This window comes from Erinaceus europaeus, chromosome 23 (genome assembly GCF_950295315.1).
Source record: "Erinaceus europaeus chromosome 23, mEriEur2.1, whole genome shotgun sequence".
In the NCBI taxonomy this organism is placed as follows: Eukaryota; Metazoa; Chordata; class Mammalia; order Eulipotyphla; family Erinaceidae; genus Erinaceus; species Erinaceus europaeus.
Genome location: NC_080184.1, coordinates 6,301,206 through 6,327,893, shown reverse-complemented (window position 1 = coordinate 6,327,893; position 26,688 = coordinate 6,301,206). Strand labels below are relative to the sequence as shown.

At 39.2% G+C, this 26,688-nt stretch overlaps 1 protein-coding gene and 1 pseudogene across 9 annotated transcripts in view; one reads left to right on the top strand and one right to left on the bottom strand.

Moving 5' to 3' along the window:
• Positions 1 to 17,796, top strand: part of LOC103127055 (zinc finger protein 709-like) — a 1,044,365-nt gene extending 1,026,569 nt beyond the window's left edge. For 5 of the 9 annotated variants that reach the window (XM_060182140.1, XM_060182139.1, XM_060182142.1 and 2 more), the window contains 3 exons: positions 14,503 to 14,629; positions 14,800 to 14,854; positions 15,762 to 17,796. In XM_060182140.1, coding sequence (XP_060038123.1) covers positions 14,503 to 14,629; positions 14,800 to 14,854; positions 15,762 to 17,172 — 1,593 coding nt within the window. In that variant the 3' untranslated portion in view covers positions 17,173 to 17,796. Of the gene's footprint in view, positions 1 to 12,237; positions 12,370 to 14,501; positions 14,630 to 14,799; positions 14,855 to 15,761 lie in introns of those variants that run through there. The other 4 variants (XM_060182137.1, XM_060182138.1, XM_060182135.1 and 1 more) reach the window with 2 other exon arrangements.
• Positions 8,285 to 9,896, bottom strand: LOC103127852 (heterogeneous nuclear ribonucleoprotein A3-like; annotated as a pseudogene).
• Positions 17,797 to 26,688: the final 8,892 nt, after the last annotated feature.

Below are 26,688 nucleotides of genomic sequence, written 5' to 3'. Positions count from 1 at the left end.
TATTTATTCCTTTTTGTTGCCCTGTTATTTTATTGTTGTAGTTATTATTGTTGTTGTTGATGTCGTTGTTGTTGGATAGGACAGAGAGAAAATCGAGAGGGGAGGGGAAGACAGAGAGGGGAAAAGAAAGACAGAAACCTGTAGACCTGCTTCACCACCCGTGAAGCGACTCCCCTGCAGGTGGGGAGCCAGGGGCTCGAACCCGGGTCTTTACACCGGTCTTGCGCTTTGCACCACGTGCGTTTAGCCTGCTGCAAATGGTAGCAGATTTTGTATGCTTCTGGCTGTTAGAATTAGAACACTCTGACTCCTTCCACTTTACTCCCATGAGCCAAGGTGTTCTCTAAAGGATTATGGAAGTTGTTAAAGAAATTATAGATATTGGGGAGTCGGTCGATAGCTCAGTGGGTTAAGCACATGTGGCGCGAATCGCAATGACCCGAATTAGGATCCCGGTTCCCGGCTTCCCACCTACAAGGTGAGTCGCTTCACATGCATCGAAGCAGGTCTGCAGGTGTCTATCTTTCTCTCCCCGTCTCTGTCTTCCTCTCCTCTCTCCATTTCTCTCTGTCCTAGCCAAACAATAATGACATCAATAACAACAATGATCACTACAACAATAAAACAAGGACAACAAAAGGGAAAATAAATAAATAAATAAATATTTTGAAAAAGAAATTATAGATATTGAGGGGCCAGGTGGTGGGGTACCTGGTTGAGCTCACATATTACCCTGCACAAAGACTGGGTTTGAACCTCCAGTCCCCACCTGCAGGGGGAGAGCTTTTTGGGTGGTGAAGCAGTGTTTCAGGTGTCTCTCTTTCTCTCTTTGTTTCTGGCTGACATTATCCTATAAATAAATATAAATAAATAAATAAATAAATAAACAAAATCAAAAGACATTTATTTACAAAAAAAATTATAGATATTGAAAGCCAGTGTGAAATTTGCAATCAAACGGATATTTATGTTGAGCTCCACAATTGCCAAATAGAAAGGTCGGAACATAATTAATGGAGCAAGTCACACAATTCAGGGACATCTTTAACTATTCCAAATAATAGGATATCCTTAATTCTTTTTTTTTAAAGAATTTATTCATTAGAAAGATAGGAGAAGAGAAAAAAACAGACATCACTCTGGTACATGTACTGTGGGGGATTGAACTCGGGACCTCATGGTTTAGTATCCAGTGCTTTTATCCACTGCACCATCTCCCAGACCATTTTTTTTTTTTTTAATAAAAAGGAAACACTGGCGAGCCGGGCGGTAGCGCAGCGGGTTAAGCGCAGATGGCGCTAAGCGCAAGGACCGGCATGAGGATCCCGGTTAGGGCCCCCGGCTCCCCACCTGCAGGGGAGTCGCTTCACCAGCGGTGAAGCAGGTCTGCAGGTGTCTGTCTTTCTATCCTCTTCTCTGTCTTCCCCTCCTCTCTCCGTTTCTCTCTGTCCTATCCAACAACGACGGCATCAATCACAACAACAATAACTACAACAACAATAAAAAGACAACAAGGGCAACAAAAGGGAAGATAAATAAAATTACAAAAAAAAATTTTTTTTAATTAAAAAAAAAAAAAGGAAACACTGACAAAAACCACAGGATAAGAGAGGTACAACTCCACACAATTCCCACCACCAGAATTTCGTATCCCCTCCCCTCCCCTATAGCTTTCCTATTCTTTATCTCCCTGGGAGTATGAACCCAAGGTCCTTATGGGGTGCAGAAAGTGGAAGGTCTGGCTTCTGTAATTGCTTCCCTGCTAATCTTTGGAGTTGGCATGTCAATCCATACTTCCAGCCTGTGTCTCTTTTCCTAGTGGGGAAGGGCTTTGGGGAAGCAAGGCTCCAGGACACATTGGTGGGGTTGTCTGCCCAGGGAGGTCTGGTTGGCATCATAGTTGGCCTTATAGTAGCATCTGGAACCTGGTAGCTATAAAAGAGTTAACATATAAAGCCAAACAAATTGTTGACTAGTTTAATTCTTTTTGAGGCACAGACATTAGCACAATTAGTTGAGTTTACAAGGCTAGCACATGGTCAGGCTGGAGCAGTGGCTCTGCCTATGGAGTCTGAGACAGACACAAGGCTAGTTGAACAAAGACCCATGTTAAAATCCTACTTCCTAGTTGCTGGGGAAGCTTCACTAGTGGTACAGTAGTACCACAGCTCTCTGTCTCTCTCTCTCTCTCCCTTCCTCCGTATGTCCTTGCCATCCCAATTTCTTTTTGTCAAATCAAATCAAAGAAAAAAGGAAAAAAAAATTTGCCTGTAGCAATGGATTCATCATATAGTCACTGAGTTCAGTGATACTAATGACTATTTATTTATTTCCTTTTGTTGCCCTAGTTATTTTATTGTAGTTATTATTGTTGTTATTGATGTCGGCGTTCTTGGATAGGACTGAGAGAAATGGAGAGAGGAGGGAAAGAGAAAGACACCTGCAGACCTGCTTCACCTCCTGTGAAGGGACACCCCCCCACACACAGGTGGGGAGCCAGGGGCTTGAACCGGGATTCTTACGCTTGTCCTTGTGCTTTGCGCCACATGCACAAGGAACCATGCAAGGATTCTGGCTCAAGTCCCCAGATCCCTACCTTGGGGGGGGGGGGTCACTTCACAAGCCATTAAGCAGGTCTGAAGGTGCTTATCTTTCTCTCCTCTCCCTCCTCTTTCAATTTATCTCTTCCTATCCAATAAAATGGGGGGGAAATGCCACCAGGGCAGTGGATTCATAGTGCCAACACCAAGTCCCATTGATAACCCTGGAGGAAAAAAGAAAAGAAAAAGAATAATCCTCTAATGATTGTTCCTTCTTTCTATTTCCCTCCCTTTCTCCTTCCATCTCTCCTTCTTGTTTTCATTATATAAAGAAAAAAAATAAAGTATTCTTTGGCTGGGGGAGATAAGTATAGTGATTATGTAAATAGACCTTCATGTTTGAGGCTCCAAAAAATTTTCCTAAAAGTACAATGACAGGAGCGGTAGAATAGTGGGTTAATCGCAGGTGGCGGCGTACAGTGCAAGGGCCATCATAAGGATCCCAGTTTGAGCCCCCGGCTCCCCACCTGTATTGGAGCCGCTTCACAAGTGTTGAAGCAGGTCTGCAGGTGTCTAATCTTTCTCTCCCCCTGTCTGTCTTCCCCTCCTCTCTCCATTTCTGTCTGTCCTATCCAACAACAACAACATCAGTAACAACAACAATAATAACTATAACAATAAAACAACAAAGGCAACAAAAGGGAATGAATAAATAAATATTTTTTAAAAGTACAGTGACTCCAAAGTTCAGTGCAAATTTGACAAACAGGTATGCTATTACACTACCTGTAATAATATTTTACTTATTTTCATATTTATCTCTGAGAAATAGAAAGTGAAATAGAGACTCAAAGCACCAGTCTGGAACATGTAATGCTGGGGATCACTCCTCTTATAGTTGAAAGAATTAAAAATACTTAACCCATTGTGCTAACTCACAATCTTCAAGGTATTTTTTTCATGGGGTGAAATGACATCTCATTGTTGTCTCTATTTGCATGTCTCTAACAAGCAGTGATGTGGAACAATTTTTCATATGTCTGTTGACCATTTTGATCTCTTCTGTAGTGAATATTCTTTTCATATCCTCTGCCCATTTTCAGATGGGGGCATTTGCTTTTTTTTGTTGCTAAGTCTGGTGAGCTCTTTATATTTTTATATTTTTTTCTTATTAGTCTCTTATCTTGTGTATGGCATATAAAGATCTCCTCCCAATCTGTGGAGGGTCTCTTTGTGTGATGATTTCTTTTGCTGTACAGAAGCTCTTCAATTTGATGTAGTCCTATTGATTTTTGATTAAGTCTTCCTTAAGTTGGGTTTGTATCATCAATGATGCCCTTGAGGTTTAGATGGGAACTGTTCTGCCAATATTTTCCTCTAAGTATTTGATAGTTTCTGGTCTGATATCTAGGTCCTTGATTCATTTGGAGTTGACTTTTGTTTCTGGTGATATAAAATGGTTCAATTTTATTCTTCTTCATGTTTCAACCCAGTTTTCTCAGCACCATTTATTGAAGAGAGCTTCCTTCCTCCATTTAATACTTTGGGCCCCCTTATCAAAGATTAGATGTCCATAAGTGTGGGGGTTTGTTTCTGGGCTTTCAATTCTGTTCCACTGGTCTTTGCCTATTTTTGTTCCTGTGTCAGGCTGTTTCCATTATAATGGCCTTATAATATAGTTTGAGATCTGGGAATGTGATGCCACCATTTCTGTTTCTTTTTCTCAAGATTATTTTGGCAATTCTAGGTGATTTATGGTTCCAGATAAGTTATTGTAATTTTTGTTCTATTCCCTTAAAGAAACTTTGTGGATCTTTGATATAGGTATCATATTAAATTTGTATATGACACTGGGTAAAATATTCATTTTGATATTAATTCTCCCAATCCATGAGCATGGGATAGCTTTCCGTTTATGTGTATCATTTTCTACTTCCTTGAAAGCAACTCATAGTTTTCAGTATATCAGTCTTTTACTTCTTTGATCAGCTTTATTCCTAGTTATTTTATTGATTTTTCTGTGATAGTGAGTGGGAGTGATTTTTGTATATCTTCCTCTTCTTACTTAGTGTGTGTATAAAGGAAAGCCACTGATTTTTATACAGTGATTATATAGCCTGGCCCCTTGCTATATTGCCTAGTGATTTCCAGAAGCTGTCTCCTAGATTCTTTAGGGTTTTCAATATATACTATCATACCACCTACAAAGAGTGAGAGTTTGGCTTCTGCCCTTCCTATCTATATTCCTTTGATTCCTTTCTCTTCTCTTGCCTGATTGCTATGGCAAGAACTTCCAATACTATGTTGAAGAATAATGGTGATAATGGACAGTCCCCAGTCTGAGGGGAAATGCTTTCAGCTTCTGTCCATTGAGTCTGATGCTGAGTATATGTTTGCTGTATATGGACCCCACTATCTTATGGAATTTTCCATCTATTCCCATTTTTGTAGTGTTTTGACCATCAAAGGATGTTGGATGTTGTCAAAGACTTTCTCCTCATCTCTTGAGATAATCATCTGGTTTTGGTTTTGCTTTTATTGATGTGGTGAATCATATTGATTGACTGAACCAACCTTGCATTCCTGGAATAAATCCCACTTGACATGATAAACAATCTTCTTAATATAATATGCTATGTCTGGTTGGCTAGATTCCTGAATGTTTTGTAGAATTCATTTGTAAAACCAACTGGTCCTGGAATTTTGTTGTTGGGAAGGTTTTTTTAAGAACTGTTTTTTTTTTTTTTTAATTGGTTGGTAATTGGTCAGTTTGGGTCTGACAAGATGCTTGGGATGATTTCAATGCTCTTGAATTTGTTGGTACTGTCTTTGTGGCTTAACATGTGGTCTGTCCTTGAGGATGTGCTGTGTGAATTTGAAAAGAATGTGTATTCCAACTTCTTGGGGTGCAGAACTCTGGATATATCCAGGTGCTCTAGTCTATCCATCTCTTCAGTTCATTCTTTTATTTCTTTGTTGACTTTCTGCTTAGATGATCTAAGTGTGAGCGTGGGGTGTTCAAGTCTCCTATTAGTGTATTACTATTGATGATTTTTAAATTTTTTTTGTATTGTATTTATTTTTCCTTTTATTGCTCTTGTTGTTATAGTTATTATTGATGTCATCATTGTTGGATAGGACAGAGAGAAAATGGAGAGAGGAGGGGAAGACAGAGGGGGAGAGAGAGACACCTGCAGACCTGCTTCACTGCCTCTGAAGCGATTCCCCTGTAGGTGGGGAGCCAGGGGCTCGAACCGGGATCCTTCCACTTGTCCTTGCACTTTGAGTCACGTGTGCTTAACCCACTGCACTACCACCCAACTCCCTGATGTATTTTTTTTAAGATTTTATTTATTCAAAAGAAAGATAGGAGAGAGAAAGAACCAGGCATCACTCTGGCACATGTGCTTCCAGGGATCAAACTCAGGACCTCATGCTTGAGAGTCCAAAGCCTTATCACTGCGCCACCTCCCAGACCACTGATGTATTTTTGTAGCTCTTTCAGTTTTTGATATATTTGGTTGGGCCCTGATTGGGTGCATCAGTGTTAATAATTATTAAATCTTATTGGTTGATTGATCCTCTGAGCAATATGTAATGTTCATGCTTATCTTTTATTACTTTAATTATTTTTAAAGTTCACTGTGTTATAGATGAGAATAGCGGTTTAAAGTTTATTGTATCAAAGATCAGAATGCTTTTTTTTTTTTCGTTTTTTTGGTGGTACATGATAGTTTTTAGTTCTTTCATTTTGAATTTGTGTTTGTCTTGTTGAGTCACATGGGATTCCTGCAGACCTCATATGGTTCGGTTTTTTCTAATCAATCTTCCTACTCTGTGCCTTTTTTTAAATTTACTTATTTATTTTCCTTTTGTTGCCCTTGTTTTTCAATGTTGTTGTAGTTATAATTGTTGATGTCATTGTTTTTAGATAGGACAGAGAGAAATGGAGAAGGGGGGAGAGAAAGACACCTACAGACCTGCTTCACTGCCTGTGAAGCGACTCCCCTACAGGTGGGGGGCTGAAGGCTTGAACCAGGATCCCTATGCTGGTACTTGCTCTTTGCGCCACCTGCGCTTAACCCGCTGTGCTACCACCCGATTCCCTACTCTGTGCCTTTTAATGTGTGAGTTTAAGCATTGACATTTACTGATATTATGGACTTAAAATTTCTTGTTTGCTCTGACATATGGCCAGTTTTTTTGGTGGTGTTGCTCATGGTTATAGAATACATTTTAGAACCTCTTTCAGGGCAGGCTTTGTGATAGTTGCCTCTTTTACTATTGCTTATCTGAGGTTTTTATCCCTCCATCTAGTCTGAATGACAGTCTAGCAGGATATACTATCCTTGGTTGAAGCGCTTTTTCATTGAGAGCTTGATAGATATTTTGCCATTCTTTTCTGGCTTTTAGCATTTATGTGGGGAAGTCTGCTGATAGTCTTAGGGTTTTTCCCCTACATGTGATTTTTGTTTTTCCTCCCACAGCTTTCAGAATCATTTCTTTATCCTTCTTTTCATTGTATCTATGATGTGTCTTCTTTTTTTTTCTCCCTATTCCCCTTTTTATTGCTTGTTTTGCTCAGCACTCCTTACAACAACAAAATATCTTAAATCCAACATTCAACTACCATAGAAAGAACACAGGGCACATACTCAGAGCTCAAATGAACTGTTAAACACTAGGCTGGCGCGACACAGAAGACATTGGTGGTGATGTGTATGGCCTTATCTAAAACCTTTTCTCAACCAGACCTTCCAAACAATTTACTCACACACCAACAACATGTTTTAGGCTCAAGCATACACATGGATTAACAATGTTCCTTGGGAATTTCAAGAACTCACACTATCAAAATTTTAATCACGTCTTTGGGAAGCAACATGTTTGTACTAAGTCAACTGTCTTTTATTTCTACAGCAGTAAGTCATTTGTGTCATATCCTTGGTTTCATTCAGTAAAATACAGAGGGTAACAAACAGCATGCCAGCCATTCAAGGGTTCAACAGTGTGTAATTTTTATTCTCTTGATATGAGAACCTTTACTCAAAATTGTGTTTTGTGTATGAAACCAAAGAAAGTAAGATATATGGGCCTCTTGTGCTTTAAAAAAGGTAGCCACTAAAAATGCTCAGATAGGTCAGTTTAGTGGTCTTGTACTTTTCAGTTTTTATGTATTTTTTTAAGGTAGGAGGAAATGGAAAAACACCATTAAAATTTAAACAAAGGGCAGTAGACAATTTTTTACACCCAAATTAAACTATGGCAGCAGTTCACATGTGACCAAGTTAAATGTAGAATGGTAATGTTTTGAACACAGCTTGGACTCTCAAGCAAAACTAACATACTAAAACCATAGGATTACATTTTGAAAGATAATGCACAAAAACCAAATAGGAAATTTTGACTTTTTTCATTTGAAGTTAAATCTTAATACTATTAAATTTACAAATATGTTAATTTAAATACCCAATTCTATTTAAAACACACATTGCAAACATACATTATGTCTCTATTCTTTCCACATGTCAGTACCCATTCATTTCATGGTTTAGAGATGGGAAGAATAGATTCCCCTTAAACTGCAAGTCAGCAGGTGTTTCCATACAGTTAACTTTAGCAAAATTCATACAAAATAGTAACAATGATCTTCTTTACTTGTTAACTCCCAAGGAAACACCTTCAAAACTGCATTTTGTTAAAGTTTCTGTACTAAAATGTAGAAAAACTGAACTACACAAATATTGAAAAGTTAAAAATTCCTTAGTTTTTTATTCCTGGTACTACTACCACAATTTACAGGACAATATACCTGATGTAATGAAAAGAAAAGACAAAGACAAAGCTACAACAGATAAAAGACCTCAGGAATGTACATCTAATTGACACTACATTACATTAATCGATAGCTGCACTTTTTGCAAAATGTGGCTATGACAGTCCTGAACAAGAAGGGTTTCCTGTTTAAGCTGCAGTAACTTTTCTGACTATGGATCATCACTCTTTCTGTGGCAGATTTTACAGTTCCTCTAATGGATTTGGGATGACTGTCTCAAAGTAACCTGCAGCTTTCCTGACAACTCCTCGCTCTCTCTCCTGCTAAGAACTGTAGCCTGTTGAATAATATAGGATAAAAAAACATTATTACATTCTGAACAATTTCACATTTTGTCATCATAAAAACTTTAAAAAAAAAAAAAGATACTTATCCTTTTCTGCTGAGTTTAGAACCTTCTGCTACCATAGCCACCATTTCCACCACCAGATCCATATCCACCACCATAGGGACTGCCTGAGCTTCTTCCACCAAAACCACCCCCCTTCATGGGGTCATAATTTGATTGCTGCTGTCCACTGTAATTTCCAAAATCATTGTAATTCCCACCACCATAGTTACCACCACCAAAATTTCCTCCTTCATTGTAACCATCATATCCTCCTCCATCACCACCACCGTATCCACCACCTTGGTTTCCATATCCTGGTCCACCACCACAGCCTCCTACTGCTATATCCAGGACTGCCGCCATAGTTGCCACCCTCCCCTCCAAATCCATTATATCCACCATCACCTCCTCCATAACTACCTCTGCTGCCATCACCTCCACCGTAACCTCCTCTTCCGCCAAAGTTTCCACCGCGACCAAAGTTTCCTCCACCACCTCCAAAGTTACCTCCATGACCTATGAATTTGCCAGAGCCACCTCCATGACCTCTTTGTGATCCAGCGGACTGCATTTCTTGCTTAGAAAGGGCCTTTTTCACTTCACAAGTATGCCCATTAATAGTGTGGTATTTCTGAACAACAATTTTATCAACTGTATCGTGATCATCAAAAGTTACAAAAGCAAATCCTCTCTTTTTCCCACTCTGCCTGTCTTCCATAACTTCTATGCTTTCAGTCTTGCCATACTTTTCAAAGTAATCTTGCAAATTGTACTCTTCTGTATCTTCTTTAATACCACCAACAAAAATTTTCTTCACTGTTAGATGGGCACCAGGCTTTACAGAATCCTCTCTAGAAACGGCTCTCTTTGGTTCCACTACTCGCCCATCAACTTTGTGTGGTTGGGCACACATAGCTGCATCCACCTCTTCCACACAAGAGTAAGTCACAAAGCCAAAGCCCCTGGAACGTTTCGTTTGGGGGTCTCACATCACCACACAATCTGTAAGTGTCCCCCATTTCTCAAAATGTTCTCTTAAACTATCGTCTGTAGTTTCAAAGCTCAAGCCACCAATGAACAGTTTTCTCAACTGCTCTGGTTCCTTTGGATCATGACCCTCCTCACCCCAGCGGCGGCGACTACGGCCGGAGTCTGGCTGTGGGCGACCGGACGGTGGTTTTACTTCCATTTTGAGACCTGATGTGTCTTCTGATCTGCGTTGATTCTGTTTGCAACTCTCTAGGATTCTTGAATCTTAATGCCCTTTCTGTTGCTCAAGGTAGAGTAGTTTTCTTTTATTTCCAGTAGGATGCTTTCCTCTCCTTCCTATCTTTCTTTCTTTGGTAGGCCAATTATGCGTATGTTACTTCTTTTCATACATATTCATACATACTTCATTCCATATGTCTGTGTTTTCAGTGTCTCTCAATCTCTCTCTCTCTCTCTCTCTCTATCTCTCTCTCATTTTTTTAGCTCTTTTACCTCCTTAGTTTTCTCTACCTCATCCTCTTTCTGACTAATTCTGTTTTCTGCTTCTGTTAATTTTCTTTCCCTTCCCTCAACTTCCTCTTCAGTTCAGCTGTTTTTGTTCCTTGCTCAGTTACATTACTAGCTTTTTCTGCTAGCTGGCCTTTTAGCTCAGCTGCTTCAGCTTTCAGTTATCTAATTACTTCAAGATAGCTTGTATTTTCTTTAAGGGTCTCATTGGTTATTTTCCTATTTCTGATAGCATTTTCCTCATTTTTAGTTGCTTCTGGCTTACTGGAGTTTCTTCTGGGCTCCTGTCATGATTCCTTGCAGTAGCTGGTTTAACTGTTGTATATTTGACCATTTTTTAAAACTGCTGTGGTTTGTATTTTTCTCTCCTGTCTGTTGACATTCATTTGTTGTGTTTTGTGTGTACAAGCCACACCAAACCAAAGACCTTTCACAGATAAAATCGCAAGCCTCAGAAAATATAATAATATCAACAGAAACAAAGATTAATGCAGTTCAACTAAAACCAGTTAGCCAAGCAACACCTCCACTCCAAAAACAAAAGAACAAAAAATCTAAACCACAAAGACAAAGCAAGAATAGACAATTACAATAATCAACTGTAAATTCTAGAGATGATGGAATGAAGAGAAAAGAAAGGAGATAATAGAGAGAATCCACTCAGAGTCCAACTTCTTCCACAAGATAATTCACAAACATGCACATGTGATTACAGAAGAAACAGACGCAGAAGGAAAAAGATTTTTCAAATCAGAGAGGAAGAATGAAAAAGAAAAGAGGGAAAGAGAAGCAATCTCCTCCCACAATAGAGAGTACACCCAATCACCAATCAATGGAAAAAGCAACAACAGCTAATTTTGGTCATCCCAGAGAGAAGGAAAAACAGAAAAGTTAATATAAATAAATAAATAAACAAACAGACGAGCAGTTGTCTGGGAGGTGGGGTAGTGGTGAAAGCATTGGATTCTCAACCATGAATTGCTGAGTTCAATACCCAGCAGCATATTTACCAGAGTGATGTCTAGTTCTTTCTCTCTCCACCTGTCTTTCTCATGAATAAATAAATAAGTTATAAAATAATAAGAGGAAGAAAACTTGTAAAAAGAAAAAATCCAGATTAATAAAACCCTAACAATCAGTCTGTAGATTAGATTAAACTATTCCAGATTGGCTACACAAACTCCTCCCTTCCTAAACAAAGCAAAAACACACAATCACAGGAAGCAACTATCAGTTAAACTCAGTAGGTATAACAGAAAGAAAAATAGGTAAATTAACCCAGAAAAACCAAAGGACATTATTCTCACAGCCCCCATCAGAGGCAGAGATTGGTCAGGTATACAGCCACTCAGACAGCTCCAGCCTCTGTCAAAAAGAAAAAAAAACCTAATCTTGGGAAAAGAACCCCCCTCCTCTGGATGGCTCCAGCTGAGCTTATTATCTTGATAAATTATCTTTAGTGATCTCTTGTCTGTAGCTGGTTCCCTTACTCCTCTGGTGTGGGGGTTGTCTTAGAGTGCAGTGGAAAGATCCAAACTCACAGCCCATGGGCCCACTCCATATTTCCTTTGTCCTTGTCAGCCTCTCTTTGCTAGCCTAAAGTGGGTTATAGGGCTCTTCCTTAGTTCTTTAGAGCTCTCCTACATTCTTTCTCTGCTACTGACCTGGAAATGCTACCCTCACCTGAAATTCCCAGGTTTAAAGCAGCCTCCTTGCAGAGTTTATGCCAGGTGTTGTCTTCAGGCTGCCATCTTGGCTCCATCCACACCACCCCCATATGTTTTAATACAGATCTCTGAGCAGTATTTAGGTGAGACTTGAGTTAAGCAAGAAGACTAATAGAGGTTTTACTACAGTTTTGTGGATGCTTTTGTTGTAGAAAAAGGGTTGGGAAGAGATGTCAATAGAATTTGTGGGCTTTGTAATGGTCCTAATAGGCAGGATAACACACTAAATGTTTCCATAATCTCTTCTTTTTACATTGAAAAGCTAGGGTATTGTACCTTTTATTCATTACAATATCTTCCATATAGGTGCCATACTGTCCAGTGAAGAAGCTGTGCTGCTGTATTTAAAACAGAGCCTCAAGCTATTGCTGTAATTTATCTTTCATTTTCTGGCCTGAAAGACATTCAGGGAAAGAGAAAGAGATGGCAGTTTCTTGGGTAAGTGACTTGCCCCACATCAAGGTCTGTTTCTCTTTCCTCTTGAATAAGTTGTATTTTAATTTATACATGTTTAATTTACTGTTTCTGTTTTGCCCATCATATTTCTTTCTGTCTGTCTGTCTCTTTCTCTTTCTGCCAGGGCACTGATCATGCCTGGCTTATGGTGAGTCAGGGAATAGAACCTGGGACCTGAGAGCCTCAGGCAGAAACTTTATGTTATCTCCCCCACCCTTGTATTTCTCTTTTCACTTACTCTATTATTATTATTATTATTGTATTTTTATTTATAAAATGGAAACACTGACAAGACCATAGGATAAAAGTTCCATACAATTCCCACCACCAGAATGCCGAATCCCATCCTCTCCCCTGACAGCTTTTCTATATTCTTTATCCCTCTGGGAGTATGGACCCAGGGTCATTATTGGGTATGGAAGGTGGGAGGTCTAGTTTCTGTAAATGCTTCCCCACTGAATATGGGCATTAACAGGTCAATCCATACTCCCAGCCTGTCTCACTCTTTCCTTAGTGGGGCAGAGGTCTGGGGAAGCAAAATTCCTTTATTTTAATTTATTTTAATTGGGGGGGAGAACAGAGTACTGCTCAATTCTGGCTTATCATGATGCTGGAGATTAAAAGCCTCAAGTATTGAAGCATTTTACATAACCACTATGCCATATCCTCAGCCACTTACTCTTAAAACTCTTATTTTCCAATTAGTATTATCACTGGGACTCAGTGTCACCATTCTTGAATGTCATGTTATATATAGATATAGATAGATACAGATATAAATAGGTAAGATAAATGGGGGGATGAAACACATATAGTTGTGAGACTTCCCTCTACAGCTGTTGGAAACTTGAGTCTTGACCACATTTGGGATCTCACAGATGATCATTTGTGGTCTCTACTTGGTATCCCACCAGAAAGACCCTGTTAAATAATTTTTGAATACCAAGATATAACTCATGTTGTAAAGTGCAACTTTGTCATACCCAGATATTTATTTTCAAGCACTGACAATACATATAGACATGAAAAGGGAAACTTCATGAGTGTTACTCTGGTGTTAAAATCAGTCATTCCACCAGGAATAGTGGAATCATGCACAAATGAGTTTCATTTGAATACATGCTTCTTTATATTCAGAGTCTTCATTTCCTCTTTTTTAGATTTTTAAAATATTTGTTTCTTGGGTCCAGGTGGTGGCGCACCTGGTTAAGTGCACACACTACAGTGCACAAGGACCTGTGTTCAAGCCCCTGGTCCCCACCTGCAGGGGGAAAGCTTCACAAGTGGTAGGCAGGTTGCAGGTGTCTCTCTCTCTCTGTTCTCTATGTCCCCTTCCCCTCAATTTCTCTCGGTCTCTATCCAATAATAAAATAAAGTGTAGAAAAAAGATTTTAAAAAAAGAATTTTAAAAAATATTTGCTTATTTATTTAATATAGGATTGAGACAGAAAAATGGATGGGGCAGGGGAGATAGGAAGGGAAAGAAAGAGAGAGACACCTGCAGCCCTGCTTCACAATTCAAGAAGCTTTCCTCCTATAGGTGGGAACAAGGGACTTGAACTGGGTCTTTGCACACTATAAAGTGAACACTTAACCAAGTGTGCCACCAATTGACCCCTTAGCCTTCTTTGTCTCTCTTCCCAGGTATTCTATGTGGGATGAACAATTCTTATCTTGATTAGTGGCATAGAACTGTTGAAAATGTTTTATCTTTTGCAGATAGAAGTGCCGCGTGCACTTAACGCTCTGCATCACCACCCAACTCCCTCTAGATCCTTTTATATGGCAACATGAGCACCCTATAAGTTCTACTCCCACACAACCACTAAGGTTTTATCATTTACTAATCACAAAACTATAAAGGGGTTGAATATGGATATCACTGTCACAAGAGATGCTAGGGATTGTACTCTGGGCCTCATGAAAGAGTGTTTAGTCTTCTAATTTATATACCAACTTCTAGGCCATGATTATGAGGTATTTGATTTTCAAGTCACCAAAGACATGTTTGCAGATGAGTCAATCACTCACAGACTTCATAAAGTAGAGACTGAATGGCTAATCTGCTGTCACTCTGAGGTATCTTCTCACATAAACACATTGCACATTTTTTAGGCCTCAGTGACTTATGAAGATGTAACTGTGATATTCACTCAAGAGGAGTGGGCACTATTAAATCCTGCAGAGAAGAAACTCTACAGAGATGTGATGTGGGAAAACTTCAGGAATTTTCTTGCAATAGGTAAGTAACTATGATATCCTTAATTTTTCAACTAGAAGACAAATCACTTTTTGTTCACCAGTGTAGAAATGGAGACACTGTTAAGTGAGCAAGGTTTGATTGTGACTCATGATAGATCAAAAATTCAAACTATTTTATAATTTTTAACTTTTTATATTTTGTAATTTTAGAAGTACAAGAACATTCCACCAAAGAGCAGAATAACTTGCATGGGAGTAAACAAAGGTGAGAGATACATTTAAAATAAAACATGATGTACCACCCAGAAAGCTACTGTGTTTTCAAAAACTTTGTATCTATGTAATTGACTGAGATCTAGTGCCTGCATGGTTTCCCTGTGTAAGTAGACTCATGGGTTCTTAACTGTGCTCTATACTGACTTAACAATTGCATAGCACCCATTTTAATACAATTTATTAAGAAAATAAAATTTATCATCACTGCCACAAATAGGTTAACTTTTAAAGTATTTCATTAAAAAATACTTCATGTATAGGTATAAAATTGTTGGACAAGTGACATCAAATATGATGTATGTGATGTACATGACTGAAGTTCCCATATGAGTCACTGACAACAAAAGGACCATAATAATGTTCTACATTATCTGTCTTTTCTCCACTTCATATGAAAATCATTCTCACATGTAACAACCTTTTAAAAGAGGGCAAAGATGCTTAGTATTTATAAAATAGTACACTTGGAAACAACAAAAATATCTTTAATGTAAGAACTTCCAACACAATGTTAAATAGTAATGGAGATAGTGGGCAGATAGAGAAGGAGAGAGACAGACTCTGGCAGTTCTACTTCACCCCTCACAAAGCTTTCCCCATGCAGGTGGGGACTGGGGGCTTAAACCCCGGTCCTTGTGCATTTTAGCATGTGCGCTCAGCCGGGTGCACCACTGCCCAACCCCTTTTTACCATTTTTTAACTTTACTTTTAACTTGAGATCTTTTTTATAATTTGAATATTTGTGATTTTTTTCAGTAAACATTTTTAGTCAAATCTATTGATAATGTCTGATTTTTGTGGCTTATTAAGTCAAATAATGTCCTGCATTTTATAATATAATCAATTACAGTTTTATTCATTAAAATGTCATTAATTAATTGTTAATTATTTTACAGTAATACAGCAATGAATATCTTTGAGGCCAAAGAAAATCATAATGGTAGAAAATCTCAAGAATGTGAAGTATACAACAAATTATTCACTTATTCTATTCATCTTCAAAAACATGAAAGAATTCACAGTGGAGAGAAGCCCTATGAGTGTAAACAATGTAGTAAAACATTCAGTTGTTCCAGTAATCTTCGGACACATGAACGGACTCACAGTGGAGAGAAGCCCTATGAATGTAAACAATGTAGTAAAACATTCAGTTGTTCCAGTAATCTTCGGACACATGAAAGAATTCACACTGGAGAGAAACCCTATGAATGTAAACTATGTAGTAAAACATTCAGTTGTTCCAGTACTCTTCGGACACATGAAAGAATTCACACTGGAGAGAAACCCTATGAATGTAAACAATGTAATAAAACATTCAGACGTTCCAGTAATCTTCGATTACATGAAAGAACTCACAGCGGGGAGAAACCCTATGAATGTAAACTATGTAGTAAAACATTCAGCTGTTCCAGTACTCTTCGGACACATGACAGAATACACAGTGGAGACAAACCCTATGAATGTAAACTATGTAGTAAAACATTCAGTTGTTCCAGTAATCTTCGGACACATGAAAGAAATCACAGTGGAGAGAAACCCTATGAATGTAAACTATGCAGTAAAATATTCAGTTGTTCCAGGACTCTTTGGAAACATGAAAGAATTCACAGTGGAGAGAAATCCTATGAATGTAAACAATGTAGTAAAACATTCAGTCAAGCCAGTCATCTTCAGAAACATGAAAGAATGCATAGTGGAGAGAAACCGTATAAATGTAAACAATGTAGTAAAACATTCAATTATCTCAGTCGTCTTCAGAGACATGAAAAAATTCACAGTGGGGAGAAACCCTATGAATGTAAACAATGTAGTAAAGCATTCAGGGATTCGAATTCTCTCCGATTACATGAAAGAACTCACAGTGGAGAGAAACCTTATGAATGTAAACAATGTAGTAAAACATTCAGTCAAGCTGGTCATCTTCATATACATGAAAGAATTCACAGTGGAGAGAAACCCTATGAATGTAAACAATGTAGTAAAACATTTAGTTATTCCAGTCATCTTCAGAGACATAAAAGAATTCACAGTGGAGAGAAACCCTATGAATGTAAACAATGTAGTAAAGCATTCAGCTGTTCCACTTCTCTTCGGATACATGAAAGAACTCATAGTGGAGAGAAGAACCCCTATGAATGTAAACTATGTAGTAAAACATTCAATTGTCCCAGTCATCTTCAGATACATGAAAGAATTCACAGTGGAGAGAAACCCTATGAATGTAAACAATGTAGTAAAGCATTCAGGTATTCTAATTCTCTTCGGTTACATGAAAGAACTCACAGTGGAGAGAAAGAAACAATGTAGTCATTCGTATAAGCCAGTTTTCTTTGGAGAAATGAAAGATCTCACAGTGGAGAGAAACCCAGTGAAAGTAAACAGAAAAACATTGATTTAAGCCAGTCATCTTTGTCAACATGAAATACCTCACAATGGAGAGAAACTTGATTGTTTACATTGAGCAGTTCTCTGGTAATAAAAAGAAAAAAAAATTCTTTTCAGTGTAGACATTTTAGAATGACTTTACAGACCTAGGAAGGAACTTGTACTGGAGAGACCAGTGACTGTAAAACAGTAGAATAATAATGAATGCTATAATATATAAATCTTTTTTTTGCATATGTGTAGTGGAAAAGTACATTTTACCTCTAAATTTCTCTTTTTATAATTTGTATTTAAAATACTTTTATTTGGTAAGACAGAGAGAAACTGGGAGGTGGTAGTATGAGAAATAGAACCACCTTCAACACTGTCTGACAGTTTGTGAAAGCTTTTGCCCTGCATGTGGACACGGGGCTTTTACCCATATCCTTGTCTATAGTATCTAATTTTGATTAACAAGTTGGAAGTTTGAAACAGTCTTACCCACTCTACCCCCTTCTCTGTTGATTTTTCTCTATCCTATTAAAGAAAATAAAGTGTTAAAAATTAGCTCCAGACCAATAAATGATTTGACTTGCTAAAAATCATCAAATATTTAGGTGAAAACATGTTCATCACTACAAATTTAATTTCAAGGAAATCAAAAGAAAAATAAATGAATACAATTACATCAAATTGAAAAGGTTATATGCAGCAAAGGGAGTCTACCATAACATACTTCCCACAGACTGAGAAAATGTTTTGTCCTGCATCAAGAGTATTGATAAGCAAAATACATAAAGAATTCATCAATAAAAAGTTAATCCCTTGTGCGGGGGCAAATGACATAATGGTTATGCAAAGAGACTCTCATGCCTGAAGCTCCAAAGTCCCAGGTTCAATTCCCACACCACCATAAGCCAGACTTGAGCATTGTTCTGATGTTTCTCTGCATCTCTCTCTAAAATAAAACAAAATATTTAACAAAAAAGACAAATAACCCCTTCAAAAATAGGTGGATTGTTTATCTTTTTTGTTAAATATTTTTACTTTGGTGCCCTACTCCAAACTCAGATCCTGCTTTCAGCTTCCCTGTCTGTTTTTTCTCAACTTCTGTTTATGAGTGGGATCATCCCATACTCGTCTTTGTCTTTCTGAATTATCTCATTTAACATAATTCTATCTCCATCCAAGATGGGTCAGAGAAGGTGGGTTCATTGTTCATAATAGCTGCATAGTATTCCATTGTGTATAAATAATAGTTTTCTCAGCCATTCTTCTATCACTTGCTGTGTGCACCCTTTTCCTTCCAGATTTTAGCTATTATGAATTGTGCTGCTATAAACATAGGTGTACACATATCTTTTTGGCTGGGTGTTATGGAGTCCTTGGGGTATATCCCTAGGAGAGGAATTACTGGGTCATATTTGAGATCCATGTCTAGCCTTTTGAGAGTTCTCCAGACTGCTCTCCACAGAGGTTTGACCAATTTACATTCCCACCATCAGTGCAAAAGGGTTCCTTTGTCCCCAAAATGTCTCCAGCATTTGTTGCTGCTGTCCTTTTTGATGTATGCCATTCTCACGGGTGAGGTGGTATCTCAGTGTGTCTTTATTTGCATTTCTCTGACAATAAGTGACCTGGAGCAATTTTTCATGTGCTAGCTTTTAGAAATCTCTTCTGTACTGAATATTCTGTTCATATCCTCTGCTCATTTTTGGATTGGTTCGTTTGCTTTTTTTGTTGCTAAGTTTTCTGAGCTCTTAGTATATTTTGGTTATTGGTCTTTTGTGTGATGTTTGGCATGTGAAGATCCCCCATTCTTCCCCTCTCTGAGGGGGAATTCATTCAGCTTCCACCTGTTGAGTATGATGTTGGCATCTATGTTCATCAGACATATCGGTCTGTAGTTTTCCTTTTTTGTTGTGCCCCTATCTGCTCTTGGTATCAGGGTGATTTTGGCTTCATAGAAGGTGAAGAGGGTGTTCCTGTTTCTTTGATCATTTGGAAGAGCTTTAGAAGTATAGGTATGAACTGTTTCCTGAAGGTTTTATAGAATTCATTTGTAAAGCCATCTCGTCTAGGACTTTTGTTGTTGGGAAGATTCTTAATAGTTGTTTCAATTTCTTTGTCTTTTATTGGTTGATTTAGGTTTTGTAGTTCTTCTTGGTTCAGTTTTGGAAGAGTATATGTTTCTAGGAATTCTTCCATTTCTTTTAGATCCTCCTAGCTTGGTGTCCTATAGTTCTTCGTAAAGGTTTCCCATGATTTTCTGGATTTCTGTGGTGTAAGTTGTGATATCTCCACTATCAACTACAATTCTATTGATTTGAGTCTTTTCCTTTTTTTTTTTTTAAGTCTGGCTATGCATTTGTCAATCTTGTTTAATTTTTCAAAGAACCAACATTTGGCTTATTGATCTTTTGTATGGTCGTCTTATTTTTCAATGGTGTTTACTTCTCCTCTAGTTTTAGTGGTTTCCACCCTTCTGGTTGCTTTAAGGTTCCCTTGTTCCTCTTCTTGTAAATCCTTAAGGTATGCAGTAAGTTCGTTTATTTGACCTTTTTCTTGTTCTCTAGTGTGTGCTTGTATGGCTATCAGTTTCCCTGTCAGTACTGCTTTAGCTGTGTCACAAATATTTTGGTAGCTTGTGTCTTCATTTTCATTTATTTCCAAGAACATTTGAATTTCTTGCTTGAGTGCCTCTTTGACCCAGCAGTCATTAAGCAGCATGTTGTTGAGTTTCCAAATTTTGTGACTTAGTAATTTTCTGGTTTTTTGTTGAGTGTTAGCTTTACTCCACTGTGGTCTGAGAAGATGCCTGGGATAATGTCAGTATTCTTGAATTTGTCTTTGTGGCCTAGTATGTGGTCTATCCTTGAAGATGTGCTGTGTAGATTTGAAAAGAATGTGTATTACAGTTTTTTGGGGGTGAAGAACTCTGAAAAATGTTCAGGAGGTCTAGTCTGTCTGTCTCTTCATCTCTTATTTCTTTGTTGGTTCTCTGCTTCATTGACCTAAGTATGAGAGTGGGGTGTTGAAGTCTCCCACTATTATTATATTACTATTGATGTATTTTTGTAGTTCTTTCAGTAGGTGTTTGATGTATTTAGATGGGCCCTTATTGGTGTATACATGTTAATAATTGTTAAATCTTGTTGGTTTATTGATCCTCTAATCATTATGTAATGTTCTTGCCTATCTTTTATTATTTTATTTAATTTTAAAAAATTTTTTATTTATAAAAAGGAAATATTGACAAAACTATAGGATAAGGGGGGTACAGCTTCACACAGTTCCCACCACCAGACCTCCGTATCCCATCCCCTCCACTGATAGCTTTTCTATTCTTTAGCCCTCTGGGAGTAGGGACCCAAGATCATTGTGGGGTGCAGAAGGTGGCAGGTCTGGCTTCTGTAATTGCTTCCCCGCTGAACATGGGCGTTGACAGGTGGATCCATACTCCCAGCCTGCTTTAATTTAAAGTCTATTGTGTCAAGAGATTAGAATGGCTGTTCCTGCCCTTTTTTGTCATATATTAGCCTGTATGATAGTTTTCCATTCTTTCACTTTAACTCTGTGTTTGTCTTGTTGGGTCAGATGGGATTCTTGCAAGCAGCATATGGTTGGATTGTGTTTTCTGATCCCTGGCTCCATACCTACAGGGGAGTCGCTTCAAGGCGGTGAAGCAGGTCTGCAGGTGTCTGTCTTTCTCTCCCCCTCTCTGTCTTCCCCTCCTCTCTTCATTTCTCTCTGTCCTATCTAACAACAACATCAATAACAACAATAATAACTACAACAATAATAAAAAGCAATAAGGGCAACAAAAGGGAAAATAAATATTAAAAAAAAAGAATGAACTTGCCTTCATCATATTATTGGTAGTTTTGGTCAGAACCATTAGACAAGAATGATGAAGTAAGATGGATCAGCAGCAGGTGCATTTTGCTCTCCCCAATCAAATAGGAAAAGCAATGAGAATTACCTGAGAACAAGATAAGACCATGGTCTCTTCAAAAAGCCACCAAGCCACATTTGAGTACAAACACAGGTGCATCATGGGTAGAGAGGGGCTGTGGGAGACTCCTGGGGCTAAAAGCCCATACTCAGGAGTAGCTAGTACCATTCTATTTTCCAGCTGATTCACCACTTCCAGTCAATTTTTAACAACAAAAAGACTGTTGAGTGAGGGCCAGGTGGTGGTGCACCTGGGTAAGCACATATATTACAATGTGCAAGGAGCCAGGTCTGAGCCCCCGGTCACCAACTGCAGGGAGAAAGCTTTATGAGTGGTGAAGCAGGGCTGCAGGTGTCTGTCTCAGTTTTTCTATTACCCACTTCCCTCTTGATTTCTGGCTGTCTATCCAATAAAGAAATATAATTAAAAAAAAATTTTTTTAAGACTGTTGCATGGAGGAGAAAATTACCTAAAACTCACCAATTTACAGCTGTGTGTCTCCATTGCTCTTGTCCCTCACAATCAGGAACACCCCATATTGTTATCTGGGGCACAGAACTGGCCAGGTGACTCAGGATAAAATCTACCCTCAACAATATTTATACGCCTTTCTCATATTAGGTAGCTACTCTCTTCCCTGATCCAGCTTTCTGGTCCTTTTCCAGCCATGACATCATCTCACCAGACAATATCTTGTATCCACCTGCATATCAGATTTCAGGCTCAGGCAAAAAAAAAAAAAAAACTAGTATAGCCACCATCCCTTTGGAATATAACTAAAATATGCCTACTACTTGCTATCTACAAAATGGAGGGCCCCCCAACTCTTCATCTGCACTATTCCAACTTTCATGTCCATGATCAACAATTTGTTTGGCTTTGTATGTTAACTCTTCAATCACCAGGTTGCAGATGCTAGCATGATGCCAACCAGACTTCCCTGGACAAACTACCCCACGAATATGTCCTGGAGCTCCCCTTCCCTAGACCCCCACCCTACCAGGGAAAGAGAGACAGGCTGGGAGTATTGATGGACCAGTCAACGCCCATGTTCAGTGGGGAAGCAATTACAGAAGCCAGACCTTCCACCTTCTGCACCCCACAATGACCTTGGGTCCATACTCCCAGAGGGTTAAAGAATAGGAAAGCTATCAGGGCACGGGATGGGATACAGAGATCTGGTGGTGGGAATTGTGGGAAGTTGTACCCCTCTTATCCTATGGTTAGTCAATGTTCATTTTTTATAAATAAATTGTTTTTTAAATTACCCTCCTGGAAGTCAGGTGGTAGCACAGCGGATTAAGCGCACATGATGCAAAGCACAAGGACTGGCTAAGGATCCTGGTTCGAGCCCCTGGTTCCCCACCTGCAGGGGAGTCACTTCAAAGTGGTGAAGCAGGTCTGTGGTTGTCTTTCTCTTCCTCTCTGTCTTCCCCTCCTATGTCCATTTCTCTCTGTCCTATCCAACAACAATGACATCAATAACAACAGCAATAATAACTACAATAAAACAAGGCCAACAAAAATGAATAAATCATATATATATATATATATATATATATATATATATATATATATATATATACCCTCCTCGGAGTCAACCAGTAGCGCAGCAGGTTAAGTGCAGACGGCACTGATACCTTAAGTAATCATGTATATATTCGGCTCAATATCAGTGACCTTGTGAGAGCTACTGCAGTTTCCAGTGAAGGGGATGAGGACACAGAACTCTGGTGGTGGGAACGGTGTCAAATTATTCTCATTGCCTCCCAATTTGGTAGATCAATATTACATCACTAATAAAAAGGCAGGTTTTGCTCCATCCTCTATGTTGTCTCCTGCATTCTCCCTCAAAGGTCTAGAAAAGATCTAATTACATGAGCACCACACTCTCCCCTGCACACATCCCACACACCCTAAGAAATAAATAATAAACAAGGGAGTCAGGCAGTAGCGCAGCAGGTTAAGCGCATGTGGTGCAAAGCGCAAGGGCTGTTGTAAGGATCCCAGTTTGAGACCCCAGCTCCCCACCTGCAGGGGAGTTGCTTCACAGGTGGTGAAGCAGGTCTGAAGGTGGCTTTCTCTCCCCCTCTCTGTCTTCCCTTCCTCTCTTGGTTTCTCTCTGTCCTATCTAACAATGACAACATCAATAACTACAACAACAATAAAAGGACAACAAGGGCAACAAAAGGGAAAATAAAATTTAACAAAAAATATCAGTTTCCCATATCTGGGTTAAAACCTGACATGATGGAGGCATCATGTAAGACACCTGGAGAACTTAATATTGGAGTGGTGTTATTCTCTATCACATTCCCTCCTCAAAAAAATGGAAAATTGATCCTGAGATGTGACTCAATACTGTTCACATGTTGAAGCTCTGCATTAATCACTAGTTGACACCATAAGAGAATCATACTACTTGACACCATTAAGAGTGCACTTAACCCGCTTCGATACTGCCCAACTCCCTGATACTTTTCTTAATCATAGAGGAAATGTTCTCTTACTGAAGGAGTTTTCACTTTGTATTAGTACTGGTTTACAAATAAAGGTTGTAATTCCATACCGTAACAACTTTTTGTGCCCGCACTTTCTCAATGATAAACAGCATAGATCTCAAAACATTTTTTTTTTTTGCCTCCAGGGTTATCACTGCAGCTTGGTGGCAGCACTACAAATTACTGCTCCTGGAGACTATTTTCCCCATTTTGTTGTCCTTGTCGTTGCCTTTGTTATGGTTGTTATTGTTATTTATAGCTGTTGTGTAGGACAGAGAGAAATTGAGAGAGGAGGGGGAGACAGAGAGGAGGAAAGACTGACACCTGAAGACCTGCTTCACCGCTTGTGTGGTGACTCCTCTGCAGGTGTGGAGCTGGGATTAGAACCTGGATCCTAAAAAAAAAAATAAAAAAAAAAAGAACCTGGATCCTTATGCTCGTCCTTGTGCTTTGCACCATGTGCACTTAACCTGCTATGCTACAACTGCCCAGCCCCTGTTCTCAAAACATTTTTAGAGTCAGTTTTTCTGTTTTTGTTTTGCCACCTGGTTTATTACTGGGGCTCGGTGCCGGCACTACAAATTCACCGCTCCTGGAGGCCACTTTTTCCATTTTGTTGCCCTTGTAGTTGTCATTGCTTTTATTGGATAGGACAGAGAGAAAGCAAGAGGGGAGACAGAGAAGGGGAGAGAAAATTAGAAACCAGCACACCTGCTCCAACGCTTCTGAATCGAACACCCTGTTTCCTTCTTTCCTTTTTCTCTGTTCATTCCTTTCTCTCATTTTTCTCCTCTTTTTTGAGGGGACAAGTTCATGTACTAAATATCTAACTAGATTCTTTCACCTTTGCTTTCACAAAGCATAATCATCTCCAATTACATGTTTTGTCCCAAAGTAAACAATATACTATATATATATATATATAACTATAAAATAAAGATATTGACAAGACTATAGGACAAGAGGGGGTACAATTCCTACCACCAGAACTCCCTATCCCGTCCCTCCCTCTTGAAAGCTTTCCTATTCTTTATCCCTCTGGAAGTATGGACCCAGGATCACTATGGGGGCAGGAGGTAGAAAGTTTGCCTTCTATAGTTGCTTCTTGCTGAACATAGGAGTTGGCAGGTCTACCCATACTCCAATACTGTCTCTTTTTCCCTACTGGGGCACAGGTCTGGAGAGATAGGGTTTCCAAGACACATTGGTGGGGTCATCTACTCAGGGAAGTCAGGTTGGCATCATGGCAGCATCTGCAACTTGGTGATTGAAAAAGCATTAAGATAAAAAGCAGAAGAAATTAAATAGTCAAGAACCTAAAGGTAAAACCATAGCAGATGAGATCTGGGGTCTGTTTTGGAAAAAGCTAGTAGGTTTATTTTAGATATATTCCAAGGGGCCCATGACTTTACTATTTTTTGCCTAAACCCAATAGCTAACATGTAGGTAGACTAAAGGTATTGTCTGGGAAAATGGTGTCAGAGATGGAAATAAGACTAGAAAGCTGGAACAAGGAAGAGAACAGCTCACAAATATGGGATAATTATATAAAAATTGTTAACTGGAAATTCCATCGATTTGATCTGGGGTCTCTGTTCTATTCAGTGCAGTAGCCTGTAAAACCTGCATCCTTGTAGGTCTGAGTTCAAGTTCTATGGTTGTAGCTAGGAAATTCTAGGTTGCACTCACTGCCAGACTCATCTTACTCAAGTGGTAGAGTATGTTGGCTCATCATCTCTTAGAAAAATGGACCAGTTGTTACCAATGTTGATCCACATTGAGGGTGAGGTCCTGTAGGGGCCCACAGAAAGGTTCCTGATGGAGGTGACCAGTGACAGTGGAAAGAGGTAATCTGTTAAGAGGTCTAGGCCCAGACATCTCTGGAATAGTATGTATCAGTATATGACCTCAGCATGTCAGGTGAATCCAATGTGGCCTCCTGAGAATGGGGTCTCCTTCCTGCCGGGCTAGTTTGGGGGTGCCTCTTCTCAGGCGAGTACTCTCTGGGTTGGAGAGATGGTGACCAGAGCCAGCTGGGCTGCTACTCACTTAGCAATGTGAGAGAGATGACCCAGGAATAGAGCTGGTGGTGGCGAGGCGATTCAATCCTTTATTGAGAGCCAAGGCTTTTAAGAGTCAGACCCGGAAGTGCCAAGTCGGAAATGGAAATGGTTAGGAAATGGGCAGAGAAAGGCAAAAGGGGGCTGGGAAAGGTAGGAAATTTCTTAGCAACTGTTGCAAGGGTTTTAACTGGTAGGATAAATAATACCCTGCAGGCAGGGAGGGTCTTGAATGTAGAAAGAAGATAGATCAAAGGAATGGAATGGGTGGAGATCTTTCAGGCAAAACAGTGACTATGTAGATAATAAGGGAGCAGGCCATAGTATCAGGAATGCAGTGTGCTTTGTGAGACAGGAAGTCTAATAAGATGAGGCAAACCTTGGGGCGGTTTTGTCCCTCATTTCTCGACCCCTCAGTAGAGAGAGAAAGACTGACAGGATGGATGTCTCCTCAAGTCAAGCACTGCCAAGCTCAATCACAGTCTCACAATTTCCCGACACTTCCCCTGTCCGGTTCTCTGCTTACTGCTGATACCCTCAAGGCTGCATATCCCCCTTCCAGCTCTACATCTGTTCAGATGTTTAATTATTTGGAGTTCCAAGCCCCCTCTATAATATGTAATGGTCAGAGGAACTTTCCAGCTCCCTTTGTTTGGATGCCTCCTAGTCGGTGCTGTTGTTCCTGGTCCCCTAGACTTCCAGCATTCCCAGGACCCATCTAAAGGGACCAGCCCCATGACACAGCAGGGAGGCTGTGCATCAGTCCCTGTGTGTTGAAACATTACTTAAAAATGAGTTTGTGGGGGTTGCTGCAGTGCACAAAGGGTTCATAGCAGGGAGCTGAAACTGGGTTTAAACAATATAAGGTTTATTAGAGTGAAAAAGGTAAAAGGCAAAATAAACAATTATCAGGGGTTCAAAGTATGATAGGTCCATACGATCT